We start from the raw sequence: 17,242 nt of genomic DNA, 5'->3' as shown, positions 1-17,242 counted from the left end.
TATCTCACACACACACATAAACGCACATATTCATAATCAAGCGGTACCGTGGTGTCTGACACATCTTAGATTGTCAGACACCATCTTAGATTCATAGGCAGATTATATGTTGTGTGTGGACAAACTGAGGTGTATCACATATTATCTTTGACTGCATATTCATCACATTAGAATTGAATAACAGATCAAAAACTGACTAGCAAATTATAAAGCAGGTCCTGGCATGCAAAGGTTTCACAGTTTAGTTTTTACACACTCATTCATGCATAAAAGCTGTTCAAAAAACATGGGCAACTTCTTCCCCCCTCCCCTTAAATCTCTCTCTCACCAGAATGATCAGTAAACTCTGTCTACTCTATTCAACCCGGCTTTCTAATTTCTCTATCTTTCAAACACTGTCACCACATCCACCCCCTAAACTAACCAACAACTCGTGTGCCCTCTTCCTCTTTCTTCTTGCTTTCAGCATACCTTTTATTCTCAACTACATGCTGTATCTTATAAAAGCAGAAACACACACACACAGTAAACACCCAAGCATTGCTGCGTAACGGGAGAGAGGGGCCTGAGGACTAAACACTCGAGCTTGATTCAGAGGCCTTTTAAAGGACTTGTTTTTACTTTCTCACTTTGTGATTTATTTATAAGGACATCTAAATATGTGGACTGCAGCAGGTCAGCATAGAGAGGGCGGGGAGAGAAGTGTAGGAAAAAATGTTCAATCGTGTTTTTTTTCTCCTCCTGACAGTGGCAGCTCCAGACTTATTGGACCCTAAATCTGCCACTCACAACACCAAGCCCCGCCTCTCCTTCTCCACAAAGCCAATCACACTGACTCCCCGGGAGGAGAGTGAGGTGAGAGAAAAACGAAAGAAGTCCTGACTTTAAAAGTAATTTTTTTTTTTCACAAGCTACACAATACACTGTGTTGGACGGGGGCTTTTTAGAATCACTGATTATTTTAGGAGGCCGCCTGTATGGATGCAGGTTGATTGATCAGTTGAATTGTTGTAGGTGGTTTCCACAGTCATGAAATGGAAGACGGTGACAGCCATCTTTCTTTTGGTGGTTCTGTATCTGGTGATGGGAGCAGCCATCTTCAGATCTCTGGAGCAGCCTCACGAGAGGTAGGCGGGATAAATATGTCTGTTGTCTGTCTGCCGGAGGAGCCCCCTCCCCTCTACCCATCCATCCATTCACCTCTCATGCTCCTGTTATTGATATTCTCTCTACTAGCTGTGAAATGCTCACTCCTATCAGGAATTTCCTCTGAAAACTGAAGTTTTTCTGGCCCATCTAAAAAGTGCAGTGTGAATCCTTTGGCACTGAACCATTATTGACTTATTCTTTCTTTTATTGTGAAAAATATTGAGAATGTTCTCATTATTTAGGTTGTCAAACCATTTATTGCAAATTGATTTGTAAATGCAAATTTCCACATTTAAAACTGAGTCCCGTGTGGTGAACCTACTGAATTATGCTCATCTATCATTTTATATGGAAAAAATATTAGTCTTCAACACTTCATAGATCATTGAACATATAATTTCGAAACAAAAACAAATAAATTGCTCTCTGGTATAAAGAGTTGCTGTTGGAACTTGTGAACATGGATTAGTTATCAGGGCCTCTATAACTCAGTCCTTGTACTTGCAGGACAATAAGATTTTACAACACAGCTTTGCCAATGACATCAAAACACACTTATTGAATAACACTATGCTGTAGACGTGTTAGTTGTGGACACCAGTGGATGCGACTAAACATCCTAATTCTACAGTAGAATATACATATTTTGACAGGTACACCGTTTTGGTGTAGATTAAGAGATTAAGTCTATTCAATTTAAATTTAAATAACTGATACTACATTAAAGTGCCAAGTCTCTGCTTTAAAGTGAGTAGGTATAAATCCATTTAGAAAGAATGTGTGGGAGATATAGGCCTTTAAACAGGTTGTGCTCAAAACGAACTGGACAGCTAAAGATGAAGTCAAATTAAATTATCATATTTAAAAATATGTTGTCTATGAGTACCTGAACTCTCTGACCCACAAACGATCAGCAGACGATCTTCATGCCGAAATACTTACAGTCTGAACTGTATTAAGTACCACTGTGGAGAGAAGAGGCCCAAGTACACATTGTTATAATTAGACTTCCATAACAAACCATTACACTCTGTTCAGGAAATATTAATTTAATTTGACTTCTGATTACACTCTTTTCAGCCCAATCAATCTCTCTCTCTCGCCTCTCTCTCCCAGTGCCCAGCGTTTGGCCATCCTGTCCCAGAAGCTGGAGTTCCTGTCCAGCCACTCCTGTGTGAACCAGAGCCAGCTGGAGGAGCTGGTGAAGGTGAGGCCGCCTTTACCTCTGATGACTAATGAGAGACTAAAGACATGTACTGTGGACTTCTATCACCCCATAGTATCTCCTTTAACACACATTGTTGTGACTGAGCTTGCACAGCTGCAGAGGTTTCAGCACCATGGCCAGTTCCCACAGCATCACTTTACATGTGTGGAAGTTGTCTCTGCAGTTCACCTATCGTTATTTCTGTTTCCCGCTCTGAACCAGCAACCCTACCTGGGACTCACCTGCAGATTTCATATTTTTTCCTGCTCCACAGTCGTATCAAGTTTTATAAATTTCCATCTTTTATTCATTAGAAAAGGCAAGTACACAAACACACATTTCTGCCTGTGCCGCAACAAGAAACATATGTCTCAAAAGCACTTGCTTCAATGTTTGAGGATTGAATTATTTACAGCAGAAAGAAAGGAACACACTATTTGTTCTTTTAAGCAGAAGGAAAGTAACAGCTGTTTTGAACACCAATCTCTCTCTCTTTCTTTCTCTCCTTCCAGAAAGTTGTGTCTGCAATCCGTTCAGGAGTCAACCCTGCAGGAGTCCTGACCAACCACAGCAGCCTATGGGACCTGAACTCTGCCTTCTTCTTTGCTGGGACTGTCATTACAACAATTGGTAGAACACACACAAACGCATACACTGTGATCAAATGTACACATTGTTCATCACACTCTCTTTAGTCTCTGCACATGATGTTCATGTTTTTTCTGTATAACATCCATCCATCCTTACTTCACTGAAGGCCATTAAGATTGCAAACATCAAACAAACAAAGAATCTACGTGATATTTTAGTAGGTTTGACTTTGATTCGAGGATCAGATGAAACATAAATGAAAAACACCACAAACTAGCAGACTAAATATGAATTAGTTCAGAAAACTGGTCAGTACAAACTGCAAAACATTAAAGAATTAAATATCATGTTGACAAATGCAAAGGAGTTGTGGTGCCTTGTTGTATATGAAGATTTAGGATGCAGTAACTCCTTCTTTTTCTGTGTCAAAAATAAAAAGATTACCATGTCGCTGTTGTATTTTCACTAGAGTCATAGAGACATGAATCTGTCCAGACTATGAATTAAGAGGCATTTAATACAGATAGTGAAACCAAAATAGGCCAAATCTCATTGTCTTTGTCTTCAGCTGTAAGGTCAGTGGTCATATATTTCCCTTCTTCAGTGTCTTCCCTCCATCTCTGCAGGTTTTGGGAACATTTCTCCTCACACAGAGGGTGGAAGAATATTCTGCATTGTCTATGCGTTACTAGGGATCCCTCTGTTCGGCTTTCTTTTGGCTGGTGTAGGAGATCAGCTCGGCACCATATTCGGCAAGGGCATTGCCAGAGTGGAGAAAATGTTTGTGGTGAGTCTGGAGTCACATACACAGTCATGTAAACCCTGAACACACACACAGCCACACACACACACATGCACACACACACACACACACACACACACACACACACACACACACGGACGCACGGACGCACGCACGCACACACACACGCACATACACATACGTGCACACACACATACGTGCACACACACACTGGTATGGGTGGACATGCACTTACAGTTACCTCTGAAACTCATACCGGAGAGTTCAGACAAGTTTATGAAGTGCAGGCCGCAGCTTTGGATACAGTAGGTACACCTTAATAATTCACATCAAAGCACTCGACAATATCCTCACACACACACCAGCTCTTTTAGTTTGCACTTATATAAGACCTACAACTGATTTAACAACTGTTCACAGATTTTACAAAACCACATGGTGCTGGTGGAAGATATGGATTAAATCCTATAGTGTAATATATATGGAACTTAGACAGATATATTGTAATGTAGTTCATTTTCTGCAACTGATCATATATGAATAAATATGAAACTTCAACACATTGTATTGTACAACTTGTATTGGTCTAATACATTAACAAATGTTGTGATTTTTGATGACAAATCAACATTGACAAACTCCTCTCATTTCATGGTATTTATATAATTGTCCTCAAGTTAGCACATTTGCCATTAACCTCTACTAGCATGGAACACCAGGATAAATATTAGAGCTAATTAAGGTAATGTACCTCAAATATATTTAATTTTCTATACTTGAAGAGTTTATCAATGACAGCCACTGCAGTGACATTATTTGTTCTCTAGAATGGGTAAGCCCTAAGGGATTTAGACCTCAAAGATATAGTGATAAACGCTACGTGTAAATAATCCAAAGTATTTGTGGCAATTTCAACAGTGGTGAATGACATTCTCTGCAGGCTGACTGGGCACAGACAGCCATGTTTTAAGATCAAGTAAAAGCTTACATTGAAAATGTAACCTAATAACAAGTAATGGTGGGTATACAAAGTCCACGTAATAACCTAAGACACTGTGAGAACAAAACCTTTCACCCTTATTTACATTTGGATGAATACTTATCCAGCTGAATGACAGACTTGAGATGTTGATTTAAATCTAAACAGCTAAACATTGATAGGTTTGATTAAAAAGCCAAAGAGGAAGCTACAGTAGGTCATTCTTTAAGCTGCCGGCACCACAACTCAGTCTCACTGTGTAAGTTGTCTGATTTTGAGATCCACACTCATTAAAATGATCAAACCTTGTAAGTGTTGTTGAAGGTTTTCTGGTTGATTCAATTATTCATCATATTATCTGATGTTACATTATTATTAACATTAACATTATTGTCCTGATGCCAAATAAGAGACAGAGAGCTCACACAGTTTGTGTTGAGGTTTTAACGGTTTAACCTGCTGTTATTCAGAATGATTTGCTCCCTCTGCTGCTGTCAGGGCACCCGAGGGAGTCAGTAATGATTACGGCAGAGGACAAGGGTCAAAAGTTCATTCAAGTGTGTGTGTGTGTGTGTGTGTGTGTGTGTGTGTGTGTGTGTGTGTGTGTGTGTGTGTGTGTGTGTGTGTGTTCGTGTGTGTGTGTGCGTGTGTGTGTGTGTGTGTGTGTGTGTTGGAAATCCTTATCGCTCTGTGCAGATTGTGTGAGACTGCAGCATTATCCTAAATGAATACTGTGAACGTCTTCTCGACTGCACCCAAAGGACCAATTTGCAGAATAGTGCCATTACATCTAACAGCATCTGATGCTGTTTTACCAATTCACCTCAAAAACAATGTGGGGCATCTGTTAATGTTGGCTCTCCAATTAGTAATGGATGTATAACAATAGAATGACACTCAGTAGAGTGCATACCTTCTTAAATTGAAACTGCACACTCATAGATTTCAGTTCCCTTCGTATGCCTGATTTCTTTCATCAAGATGCATTAATGATTCCCAAGAAAATCTGTGAAAATGTCAAAAACCTTCTCTGAAAATTTCTCTGAAAATGTAAGGGGTTCTCCCCATCACATCCTCCCATCAAGTTTCAGGGTAATCCACTCAGTAGTTTTTGGTTAATTCTGCTAACTAACCAACAAATAGACAGGGGTGAAAACATAACCTCTTTAGCGGAGGTAATTAAATATCTTAGCACAAATATATCCACATTAAACCTAGATTATCTCTCACATGCACCTGCTTCCAGCCACACAACAGTTTTAGCATAGAAGCAAGAATTTAAGGTACAGAATATGGCCCTTAGCATTTGTTCTTCAGATCCAAGAGAATGTGATAAAGACTCTAAAAAGCAAAAGAATGACAATCTTCATGTATCTTTGCAGTGATAAGACAAAACAAATCTAAAGTGGCACAGTTGAAATTCACTGTAATATTTCTCATCGTCTCAGCCGTCCTCTCTCTCTGTGTTTCACCTGCAGCACTGGGACATCAGTCAGACAAAAATCCGGGTTATCTCCACGCTGCTGTTTGTGTTGTTCGGCTGCCTGCTGTTTGTGGCGCTGCCAGCAGCCATCTTTAAATACATCGAGGGTTGGTCTGCGCTGGAGTCCCTGTACTTTGTGGTCATCACACTGACAACCATTGGATTTGGGGACTTTGTGGCAGGTACAGACACTTTAACCCTGATATAAAGCTCTTTTTCTTTGCATCATACAGATCTGTCTCATCAGGTGTTGATAAACAGCTTCTTCTCTCCGTGTCTAGGTGGCTCGGACATAGAGTACTTAGATTATTATAAACCAGTTGTATGGTTCTGGATTCTGGTGGGACTGGCCTACTTTGCTGCCATCCTCAGCATGATAGGAGACTGGCTCAGGGTCATCTCCAAGAAGACGAAAGAAGAGGTATGACACTATCCATTCTCAGCTGCTCCTTCATTCACTATCTCTCTGCATCTCTGGTGGGTTTGGTGCGATTTGAACACACAATACTTTCAATATCAATAAAAATACGACCAGCGCTCTGTAGCAGTCAGTGGGGACGGGGCAGTGTGCCTTCAGTCTTTGGACTGAGTTGAACATATCTTCTTCTATTTCCTCAGATAAACTACAGCAGTGGTCGGCAACTGGGTATAACCGCAGGTTGAAATCACTGTCAGATTATTTTCATAATTTGATAGTTTTATTTAACAATATAGGACTGAGACACAAACACACAGCAAGAACTTAAGGTTCACAGTTTGGCCCTCAGCATTTGTTCTTCAGATCCAACAGAACGTGATAAAGACACTAAAAACCAAAAGAATGACAATCTTCATACATTTTTGCAGTGATAAGACAAAACAAATCTAAAGTTGCACAGTTGAAAGCCGTCAAGGCCCATTGGGTCTGGAGATTTTGTCGATTGTTAAACAGAAAGCTGTGAAATTGCTGACATGCAATGTATGAAAAAATAACACCTGTTCATTAAAACATTAAAAAACGTGTATAAACAGTTGAACAGTTTTAAAGGAAATTCAGTTTCATTTTATGAAAAACTTTGAATACAGAATCTTGATTGCAGATAAACCAGGTAGGATGAACACAAAGTTTTCAAACCTCATTCTGCACCACAGATTGTTTATAAAACTCTCTGAACACAACATGAGGCACACAAACAATAAAAGTGTCAGTATATAGTAGATATGTGTAAGAGTAGATTGTTGTAAAGGATGAGTCACTAATCAAAAGGAATGATTCAGAAGTAGATTGTGGAGCATCAACAGGACGAGAGAATAGAACATTACAAACAGGCAGATATAGAACGGGCACTGCACTAGTCTCTGGGCTATATGTCTATATCTCCTTGTCTCTTTCAGGTTGTAGCAACTCCTTTACAGTCCCATGTCCCCGCCTCAACTTTTGCTCCCTGCTTAACTTAATTTTAAATGACAAGATTGTTTTCTAATCTAATTGACTGTCAGCCATCCCAACACATAGTCTGAGGCCATTACTCTGCAAGGGACAAGACATGCAGTGTATATTTAGCAAGGCTGTAACGGCTAAAGGCCTGACACAGTGTGCCCTATAATTAAACATAATTAGTTTTCATTATTGGTTGGTAACTAAAACTGTTAAATGTTGATACATGATGCAGCATAAATACGGATCTTGTAAGGATCAGTAGACCAAAGCCAGGTCCTACTGAGGCAACCCATTATCTCTGAGCTCCTGGTTAAGGTTAGAGGAAATATGTGAACCATGGTTAGTTTGCTTGGCCTGTGGTTATGCTGGGGAGCCACCTGAGAAAGATTCCTTGTCATTAGTGAGTCCCCCTTTAACAGTTCTACAATATACTGACACTTTTTACTTTTTGTGTGCATAGATTTTAAACAGTCTGTGGTGCTGAATGAAGTTAGAAAATGTTGTGTTCATCCTGGTTTATCAGCAGGGAAGATTGCATAGTCAATGTTTTTGATCAACTGAATTTGCTTAATTATTGTTCATAATGTGTATGTTGTTTATATGTACGTTTGAATGATTATGAAATATTTAGTGTCAGTCCCTCTCTGTAGTAGCTTCACAGTCATAGGCAGACATGTTTTCAGAAAGAAAGACCTGAAGGTTGTCTTTTTCTGATTGTGAGTTTGATTTAGAACCGGTCCTACTGGCAAAGTGCTGAAAAGTGATTTTCTCAGTTTTATGAAAGCATCTCATAGCATCACAGAAGGTACAAATACAAATCTATGAGGTGCAGCAGAATAAAACGCTTATCAGATTGTGTGGTTGTCTGAAGATTCAGAGGGAGGTGTTTAATGGATTTAAAGTGAGATGTGCAGACAGAATCAAATGAGATGCTGCGTGGCAGCACACTCTGTTCTCAGCCACTTTTTGTTATTCAAATTCATCTTCTGTACGATGATGATTGTGTCTCTGCTGTAACTCCACCAGTAATATACATATGATTGCTGTCTTCTTGTGCACAGTGTGTACGTGTGTGTGTGTGTTTGTGTGTGTGTGTGTGTGTGTGTGTGTGTGTGTGTGTGTGTGTGTGTGTGTGTGTGTGTGTGTGTGTGTGTGTGTCATTGTCTGTGTCATATGGTGCACTCTGTACAATCCTATTTAGCTCATAGCTCAGATATAATTGTACATGGTCAGTATCATTCTCACACTCCACCTCTCTCTCTCTCTCTCTCTCTCTCTCTCTCCCTCTCACCTCTCTCTCTCTCTCTCTCTCTCTCTCTCTCTCTCTCTCTCTCTCTCTCTCTCTCTCTCTCTCTTTCTCTCTCTCGAATGTATATTAGTATTTTTTTGGTTTGTCAAACAGAGTAAAGTCGACAAAGTTGTTATTAATGTTATTTTAATAACCTTTTCTTATACAGAACCACCCAAAAGGACCTTTACAGGTTATTTCTCAAAGATAAACAACAACAACTCTTTAGTGAAAATGTCTAAAAACATCTAGACTGATGGTGTATTTTACTACTTACATACAATACACATACTTGTGTATTTACATTATCCAATACGTTTACCATTATGTTGGTAACATTTTCATTTTGTCACCTTTTAATTGCTTCATATCCATTTTACCTGTGGCTTTACCTGTGGCCTGTGGCTCCATGACATCATCATGACATTTTCTGCCTTCTTTATTTGAATGCAAACTAACCTCCAGTAACCTGACACCATCACTTAAACAGCATTTGTTCCAAGAGCCGAACCTGTCATCCGTGTTTCCCTCTGTCCTCTCTGCTGACATCTTTCTCTCTCTCTCTTCTCCCAGGTCGGAGAGATCCGGGCTCATGCTGCAGAGTGGACGGCTAACGTCTCGGCAGAGTTCAAAGAAACCCGTCGTCGTGTCAGCGTCGACATCTACGACAAGTTCCAGCGCGCAGCCTCAATTAAACGCAAACTGTCCACTGACCTGGGATTTAGCCCCACCCCTGAACTCAATCTGCCAAAGAGGACTGTGTCTGTCAATTTCAACGACGAACGGGACAAGAAGGAGAAGGAGGCCGGGCTGCAGGGCCTGACCACGCCTCTGGCCAGAAACGGGGGTTCCTTCATGAACGGTTTTGACCCAGAAAGAGGCGATGGCTCAACCATCGAACACTTCAAGTAGAGAGACCATGGCCAACACTTTTCTAGTTCCTTCAAAGACCTTTACATTTGTCAACAGTGCTAAAACCAGATTAGCTTGACCAAATAAACAGTTTCTATTAAATCAAGTAAAAAGGTCGACGTGGCGCCTTGTGACTCCAGGAGCGACATCTTCACCTCTCTGGGAAAGCTTAATAACCCTACAGTGGATTTCTGACGACGGGACACTTTCCCCACCTTACCATCCTTGTTCCTACACAAAGACAAAGAGCGAGAAGAACTGTGAAAGAGTTGACCTCGATGAAAACTCACTCAGTCTCTTGGAAAGAACAACAGTGGTTAAAACCTGCTATTTACTGTATATGGTGACCTAATGTAGAAAGGTCAGTAGATTGTCTAAGGTGCCTGGCTGTGGTTCCACGTTTCCACTGTAACAGTTTGGGATATTTTTTATACTACAAGGCTTTACAACCTACGTACATTTATTTCATTTTACTTTTTGGATGTTTGACTGTATAGCAGCAAACATTATATTTTGAGGTGACATGCAGTTAAGGTCCCAGATTACATTCAGATCATCAACGCTGCAGTTAATTCCTATAGCAGCATCTGAAATAATCTAAATCAAAGAACATGTCTTTTAATATGAAGCTTTTTCCTGATCTTCACTCTGACTGTTGTCAAGAGGTTCAGACAAATGAGGGTTTACTTGCTCTTACTGGTTGGTGACAGAAACAAGAGCTAGATTTTTTTCTTTCCATAGTTTGTTGGTAAATATTCCAATCTGCAGAGTTTAAAATTGCCTCCACCTTTAATTACAAGTCGTGACTTTTTGCAGTAACAATGTTAAACTTTCTCCCCACTTTTCACGCCTGCTGTTGACTAACTTAAGAGTTGTAGTCAGTTCCTGAGTGGTGGGGGGGTCACATCTGATAACAGCCAATAATGACAAGAGTCTGTAGATCTTTTGGTATAATGCTGTCGTCTTAATGTTTTGGATTTGACGGCATCCTTACATATACGATTTACCACTTACTTCTCAGTTTCAGAGAAGACGCAGCACATAGTTTGAGGTGCTCAGATTCTCTCTCTCTGACTCTGGATGTAGATTTAAAAGAACTTAAAGCTCTGATCGGCTCTGTGAGGAGTTTTGTTGAACCATCATTGTGCCTTAAACTCTTTCCTTTGCCTACAAGGCCGAGCACAACACACTGTGAGGTGGACCACTGACTGAACAAGGGTTTATTTGCAGCGTTGAATGTATCTCTCATATGATATATGATACTGTTTATACACACTCATGATCTACTGGCCTGGATCCACATGTGATCATACTCATCCAATATATGATCGAGCAGTGAGTTGCAGACCTTTTACTTATCAAACATATTTTTTCAAATTTATTGACATGACGGTAAGAATGAAATGAGGACAGAAGATGGCAAAGTGCGGGGTCGCTGCTGAAGACCTCACTGTTTCTTTTTTGTGAATTAAAGGAGAAATGTATGTGGAAAATACAGCAGTTTTTAATAATTTATGATTATATAATGAACATGAGTATTATATCCAGCGTTTACTCACGACTGACCAACTCAAAGCTGCTTCACCATGTCTGAGTGGTACTGCCACAGATAAACAGCATTGAACCGTCAGCCGCCAAACTTTTTTGTCTCCTAGAAAATGTTACATGTTGTTGAGATATCATGGTTTGATGTGAGGATTCACAGATGTGGACAAGTCATGAAAGTTTCATTGTTACAGTGCAAGAATAAATAAAGTTTTAATGCCCAGCTTTCACACACACACACACACAAACACACACATACACACACACACACACACACACACACACACACACTGAGGGCTTTCCGCTGTGTGTGTATGCCTGCCGTTGAAAATGCACTTTGATTTGAATGTCAGTCTTTGACCGTAACAACATGCTGCCGGTTCCATAGAGAATCAGTCCATTCAGATGTTGTTATGTGACATTAGGAGTGAGAACATGCTTTAATACACACACACACACACTAACACACACAGGGAGCGTGAAACCAATATATACTAGAAAGAGTTTTCAATTCAGCTAGTGATGTAACGACAAGTAAAGATAGAGATAGGAGCTAAATATCCCAGTAGCAGAAAACTTGCTTTATGAATCCTCTGCAGTATTGATTAGTGGATCTTTTATTGGGTGAAATCTGTGAAAGGTAATATTGATTCTTCTGGATGAACTAAACTATTCATTCAGACGCCCACTGGACATCCAACCTGAACTGACATCCTGTTGTGTGTTGACTATTACTATAGCAGTAGCATTAACTCTGAGGTCGTGGTTCAACATTAACAATGAATGGAAACAGTAGTGACGTTACACTGGGTAGTGGCTGGTTGCTCTGACTTTGCCACGGCTGTTTAGTTTGTGACGTTTTTACACAATCGTCTTTTTAGCTGTGCTAAAATGAAACTAACTCTTAAGACTTTCTGCTAACGTGTCAGATATGTTAATGCTTTTATGACTTTTATGATGATGAAAAGGGTGTATTTTTATAAACGGTACACTATATGTTTATACACTGGTGTAATTCTTGGAGATCAAGTTGTTATAATAATAATAAATGATAATAATAATGTCTGTATCAAATCTAAACAAAACCTAACAAAGACTTTTGTAAAATATATGACTTGAGATTAAACTAATTTCAATTCTTTCACAGTCTGTGGTATCATTCAAACTGCTTTTCTGTTGCTTCTGCCACCAGAACAAGAGTAAGTGTATAGAGTTGTTGAATTACGTCACACATCATATATTCCACTTAAATAATTGTCCAAAGACGGATTACAGAAAAAGATTCTTCTCCTAGTGTGTCTCCAAAGGTTGATTTTGAGAGATAGTGTAAGAGATTTAGTGTTTGTAGTAAGGTTCCTTTGATTCAAACATGACCTAAGAGTTAGATTTTCCTTTTGAAACATGTGTTGGACGTTATTTCTCACACATATCATAGACAGTTTTTTGGATATGAAAAGTTGAACAGAAATGTTTTCAGCCAGTGTAAAATGAAGTGCATATTAATCAGTAGGTTTTCATCACTCACACATGTCACAGCCGCTGTGTTGAAACTTCCTGGACGAGAGAGTGGTCTGATGAGTGTGACGGGTCAGTGGCAGCTGCTCTCATGATGCGTGAGGTAAAGTTATCAAAGCAGGAAGTACAGATCAGAGTCAACAGCACACAGTCAGACAGATACAGTACACACAGCTCATTTCACCAGAACATCTCCATTTCAAAAACCACTGCAGACAGTCAGGGTATAGAGTTTCTTCAGCCATAATTTACATGGTATGTGACACGTGGATTGTGTTTTTTCTTTTCCTGCTTCTTCCTTTTCGTTGATTTTTCGGAGAGTAATCTCATATCAGACATGTTTAGAGGACTGATATTTATGACTGTGTGCAATTTGGTGTACATCCAAATAAAAATCTGGATCTGAATATAAATACGGTCTCATAAGGAGACTGTTGGGCCTTGAACGATGTTCATGTTCTACTGAGTGTCATTCTAGTTTGTTAGTTTAGTTTATTGACATTTTTACAAATTTCCAAGGGGATAATGGATTTCAATATTGAATGATGGATCTGGACACAGTTAGAGAACTGATTTCCATGAGTGTGTGATACTTGGTGCAGCTTGATGAATGTAAGGGGACTGTTGGACCTTTGTGGAGGTTTATGCTCTACTGGGTGCTACTCTAGTTTAAAATGTAATAATTAGAAATTATTTAATACACAATTATTACAAGTTAAAGTGTGTAGAAGTGATTAACTGAGCCGAGAGCAGTTTTTCCCATGGCTCTGAGTTAATACCACTGAGACTCGTCCACAGTGATGTCCTCGTTCAGCACGACTCTCTGAGAGTCAGTGCATGTAGATGCAATTCTTTGCTGGAAAAGGTGCTGAATAAAAAAAGGGAAATAGCCGGGGGACAGTATTTCTTAAAAATAGCTGGTTCTTTGTGTGTAAGTGAACATTATATTGTCCTCCAAGAGGAGGCAGAGGGCAGGGGGGCAGCAGTGGGAGGCACACAGCCGCTGCAGAGGGAAGATGAGTCCACATGAGTCCCACTGGGTTCTACTGCTTTTCACTCTAAAAACTAAACGTCTGACATTTATCAGATCGATTTTCTCTGCTCTGTTGTGTTCTAAACTTGCTGTCTCTTCTTACAGACAGACAGACAGACAGACAGACAGACAGACAGACAGACAGACAGACAGACAGACAGACAGACAGACAGACAGACAGACAGACAGACAGACAGACAGACAGACAGACAGACAGACAGACAGACAGACAGACAGACAGACAGACAGACAGACAGACAGACAGACAGACAGACAGACAGACAGACAGACAGACAGACAGACAGACAGACAGACAGACAGACAGACAGACAGACAGACAGACAGACAGACAGACAGACAGACAGACAGACAGACAGACAGACAGACAGACAGACAGACAGACAGACAGACAGACAGACAGACAGACAGACAGACAGACAGACAGACAGACAGACAGACAGACAGACAGACAGACAGACAGACAGACAGACAGACAGACAGACAGACAGACAGACAGACAGACAGACAGACAGACAGACAGACAGACAGACAGACAGACAGACAGACAGACAGACAGACAGACAGACAGACAGACAGACAGACAGACAGACAGACAGACAGACAGACAGACAGACAGACAGAAGGGTATTTGAAGACGACGGTGGTTGTTTGCCATGCTTCTGTAGATTGTTTTGGGCATGCAGTTGATAAAATGATGTTTTTAAAGGGGCATTCCACCCATTTTAAATGTGCTAGTCACAGCGAGAACAGCTCAGTCTGTGAAAACAGTTGTATTGAGTTGACGTTTTTAGGGTTTAACTCAGTATCTAGTCCTCCAACCCTGAGGAAATGCAAAAATAATGAAAGCTTCGTTAACTTCATTAATCTGTTCAGCTGTTTTTGCGTAATCGTACAAACAAATAAACAAACAGATGGGGGTGAAAACATAACCTCCTTGCAAAGTAACTTTAGTACCTGCTCAGTTTTCTCCCTGACGCACAGCTGATATGTTTTGGTATCACGTCTTAATAAGTCTCGGAAGTTTATAAACAATTTACTGGTTATAAATAATGACTTCATTACTGGTCAATTCATAATTTAAAAAGAAAATTCCTTTTGAGTTGCCAGTTTACTGGTCATCTGAACTGATCAACTGAGAGTTCATGGGTACTTCACTCTGTCCATCTACACCTGTCAGTCATAAAACTACTGTTGGAAGATTCTGTATGATTGCAGGTTATATAATTCAGTTTTAAAAATTATTAAAATGCACGACCGCCTCTTTGCCTCTGTCCTGTTCACACAAACTGGTTGACACTTCCTGCCAGTGACTCTGCCCCTGAGAGCTGCTGCTTACACAGTGCTGGTGACTAAAGAATGGGACAAATCATGCATACAGCGGGGGATCGGCAGTCAGTCAGTCTGTCAGTTACAGACACACACACAGACACACACATCAGTCTTAGTGCCAGTGATAACATAGCTCAGTGGACCCATCTCCTCAATTCCCATGCTGTCGGCCAGAGTTGGTTCTGGCACTGCGGCTTCCGCTAGCAGCTCCAGCCAGAGACATCAGAGCAGGACTGCATCCGCTCCGAGGTGTGTGACTGTGTCCACTCCTCTCTGTTCCCATAACCCAGCAGGCCCTGCTGCTTCCTCACCTCGCCCACTGCCAGCCACAGAGACACACCAATGTAAGAGAATGACTCAACAATCCAGCCGCCCAGGTTTCTGTGATGCTCTGACAAGAAACAGACAAACGACTCCTCCCCTGTGTCCCATTGTAATTTGTCTTTAGAAAACAAGAGGTCAAAAGGTCAGTGCAAGTCAATACTTCTAATTCGAATGTTTATACACTAGAGGAGAAAGTCAATGGTTATTGATCCAGATCAGTGTTCCTCAGACGTGCAGGGCTTCACCCAGAAAAAGCAGACGGTTCTTGACATTTTACACCAGCCACTGTTACCATGTGTTAGCACTGACACATTCAGTGGGTGTGGAGGACACCTTAGCCATGAATCACAAAATCGTCTTGTTCATTAATTACCTCTGCCAAGGAGGTCAGGTTTTTCCAGCAGGATTATGCAAAAACTACTCAACTGATTTCCTAAGGAGTTGTGAAGCATGACCTAGTAAAGAAGCCATAACATGTTGATGTAGATCCAGGAATTTTGTTTTACTTCACAGATTTCTCAGAGAAAAATCCATTCTAGAAAAGGTTTGACATTTTAGGGGACTGCTATTTATGAGTGTGTCTTTTGGAGCAGATCTAAATAAAAATCTGAATTTAATTGTCCCTGATTTTTGAATTGTGGTTTCATAAGGGAACTGTTGGGCCTTGGCGCAAGACTGCGCTGTAGTATTGTTGCATTTTAACCTTCATTTGATAATGAAACCCATCGAGAGATGGGGCGATGACATGTAACAAATACCTTGAAACTTACTCAACTACCAGGATAAAGAACATGATTTCCCCCTCCTTTATCACATTATACTAATTAATGGATCTTGATGAAAAAAACATTTAGCACATTTAGTAAATTTGGTACAGCACCAGTACTCTGAATGCTGCACCAGATATATACAGTAAAGTAAGAAAACATGTGGAGCACTACAACTAAAACAAGTTTATAGTAATCTCTGTCGCATTTCTGCACAATTATTAAAGCTCAGATGCAGAGGAATGTGTGTGAAGGTGCAGTGTTGCACTGCGAGACTGCTGCCAATTCAGAAACAGTACGTGTTTATCTTATAAGTTGTGGCAGAGGCAGAGCAGCAGGTCACTGGTCCCTTTAAAACCCACAGACGACCTTACAAAGCCAAACAGCAACAGCATGTGATTAGCACCATGCTCCACCAAGAGGAAATTAGCTTGTTTTCCAATCACCTCTTACAGAATATTTGATTGTGTGCTTTATGAGAAAGTTGTAATTAGGCAGCACTTTGAAATGAGCTAAACTCGACCTCTGCATTATTAAAGAGGCTGAGAGCTGTTGGTGTATCCTCACCACATCACCTCTGACTGATGTGGTGACACCAGATGGAAGACGATTGGAAGGAGTGAAGGCACTGTGACCCGATGTTGTGCAGGACATGAATTAGATAAAAGGTGGTTGTTCAGATTATGAAAAGGATTTTTGAAATTAAACAATCAACTGTTTTTCTTTACATTTTACTCCAACTAATAGAAATATGGACCGAGTTGTATTTAAGGTGAATAAATATCTCGGTATAAGTAGGAATTCAAACTGTAAGCCAATAATAGCCAAATCAGCATCTTCTATTATCACCTGTTGAAGGTTTTCAAGTCCAAACTGGTTTTCTGATTATCATGAAACTGAACATAGATTAGTTTAA

At 40.3% G+C, this 17,242-nt stretch overlaps 1 protein-coding gene across 1 annotated transcript; it reads left to right on the top strand.

Annotated features, from left to right (window-relative positions):
* The first annotated feature begins 744 nt into the window (after positions 1-744).
* Positions 745-9,792, top strand: LOC132998894 (potassium channel subfamily K member 2-like). The gene is made up of 8 exons (XM_061068639.1): positions 745-855; positions 1,015-1,127; positions 2,266-2,356; positions 2,869-2,986; positions 3,574-3,734; positions 6,168-6,354; positions 6,454-6,593; positions 9,454-9,792. The coding sequence occupies exons 2-8, from the start codon at positions 1,030-1,032 to the stop codon at positions 9,790-9,792; spliced, it is 1,134 nt and encodes a 377-aa protein (XP_060924622.1). The 5' UTR covers positions 745-855; positions 1,015-1,029.
* Positions 9,793-17,242: the final 7,450 nt, after the last annotated feature.

Source organism: Limanda limanda, chromosome 3 (genome assembly GCF_963576545.1).
Source record: "Limanda limanda chromosome 3, fLimLim1.1, whole genome shotgun sequence".
Classification (NCBI taxonomy): Eukaryota; Metazoa; Chordata; class Actinopteri; order Pleuronectiformes; family Pleuronectidae; genus Limanda; species Limanda limanda.
The sequence above is the reverse complement of the archived record's forward strand: the minus strand, read 5'-3'. Positions and strand labels throughout refer to the sequence as shown.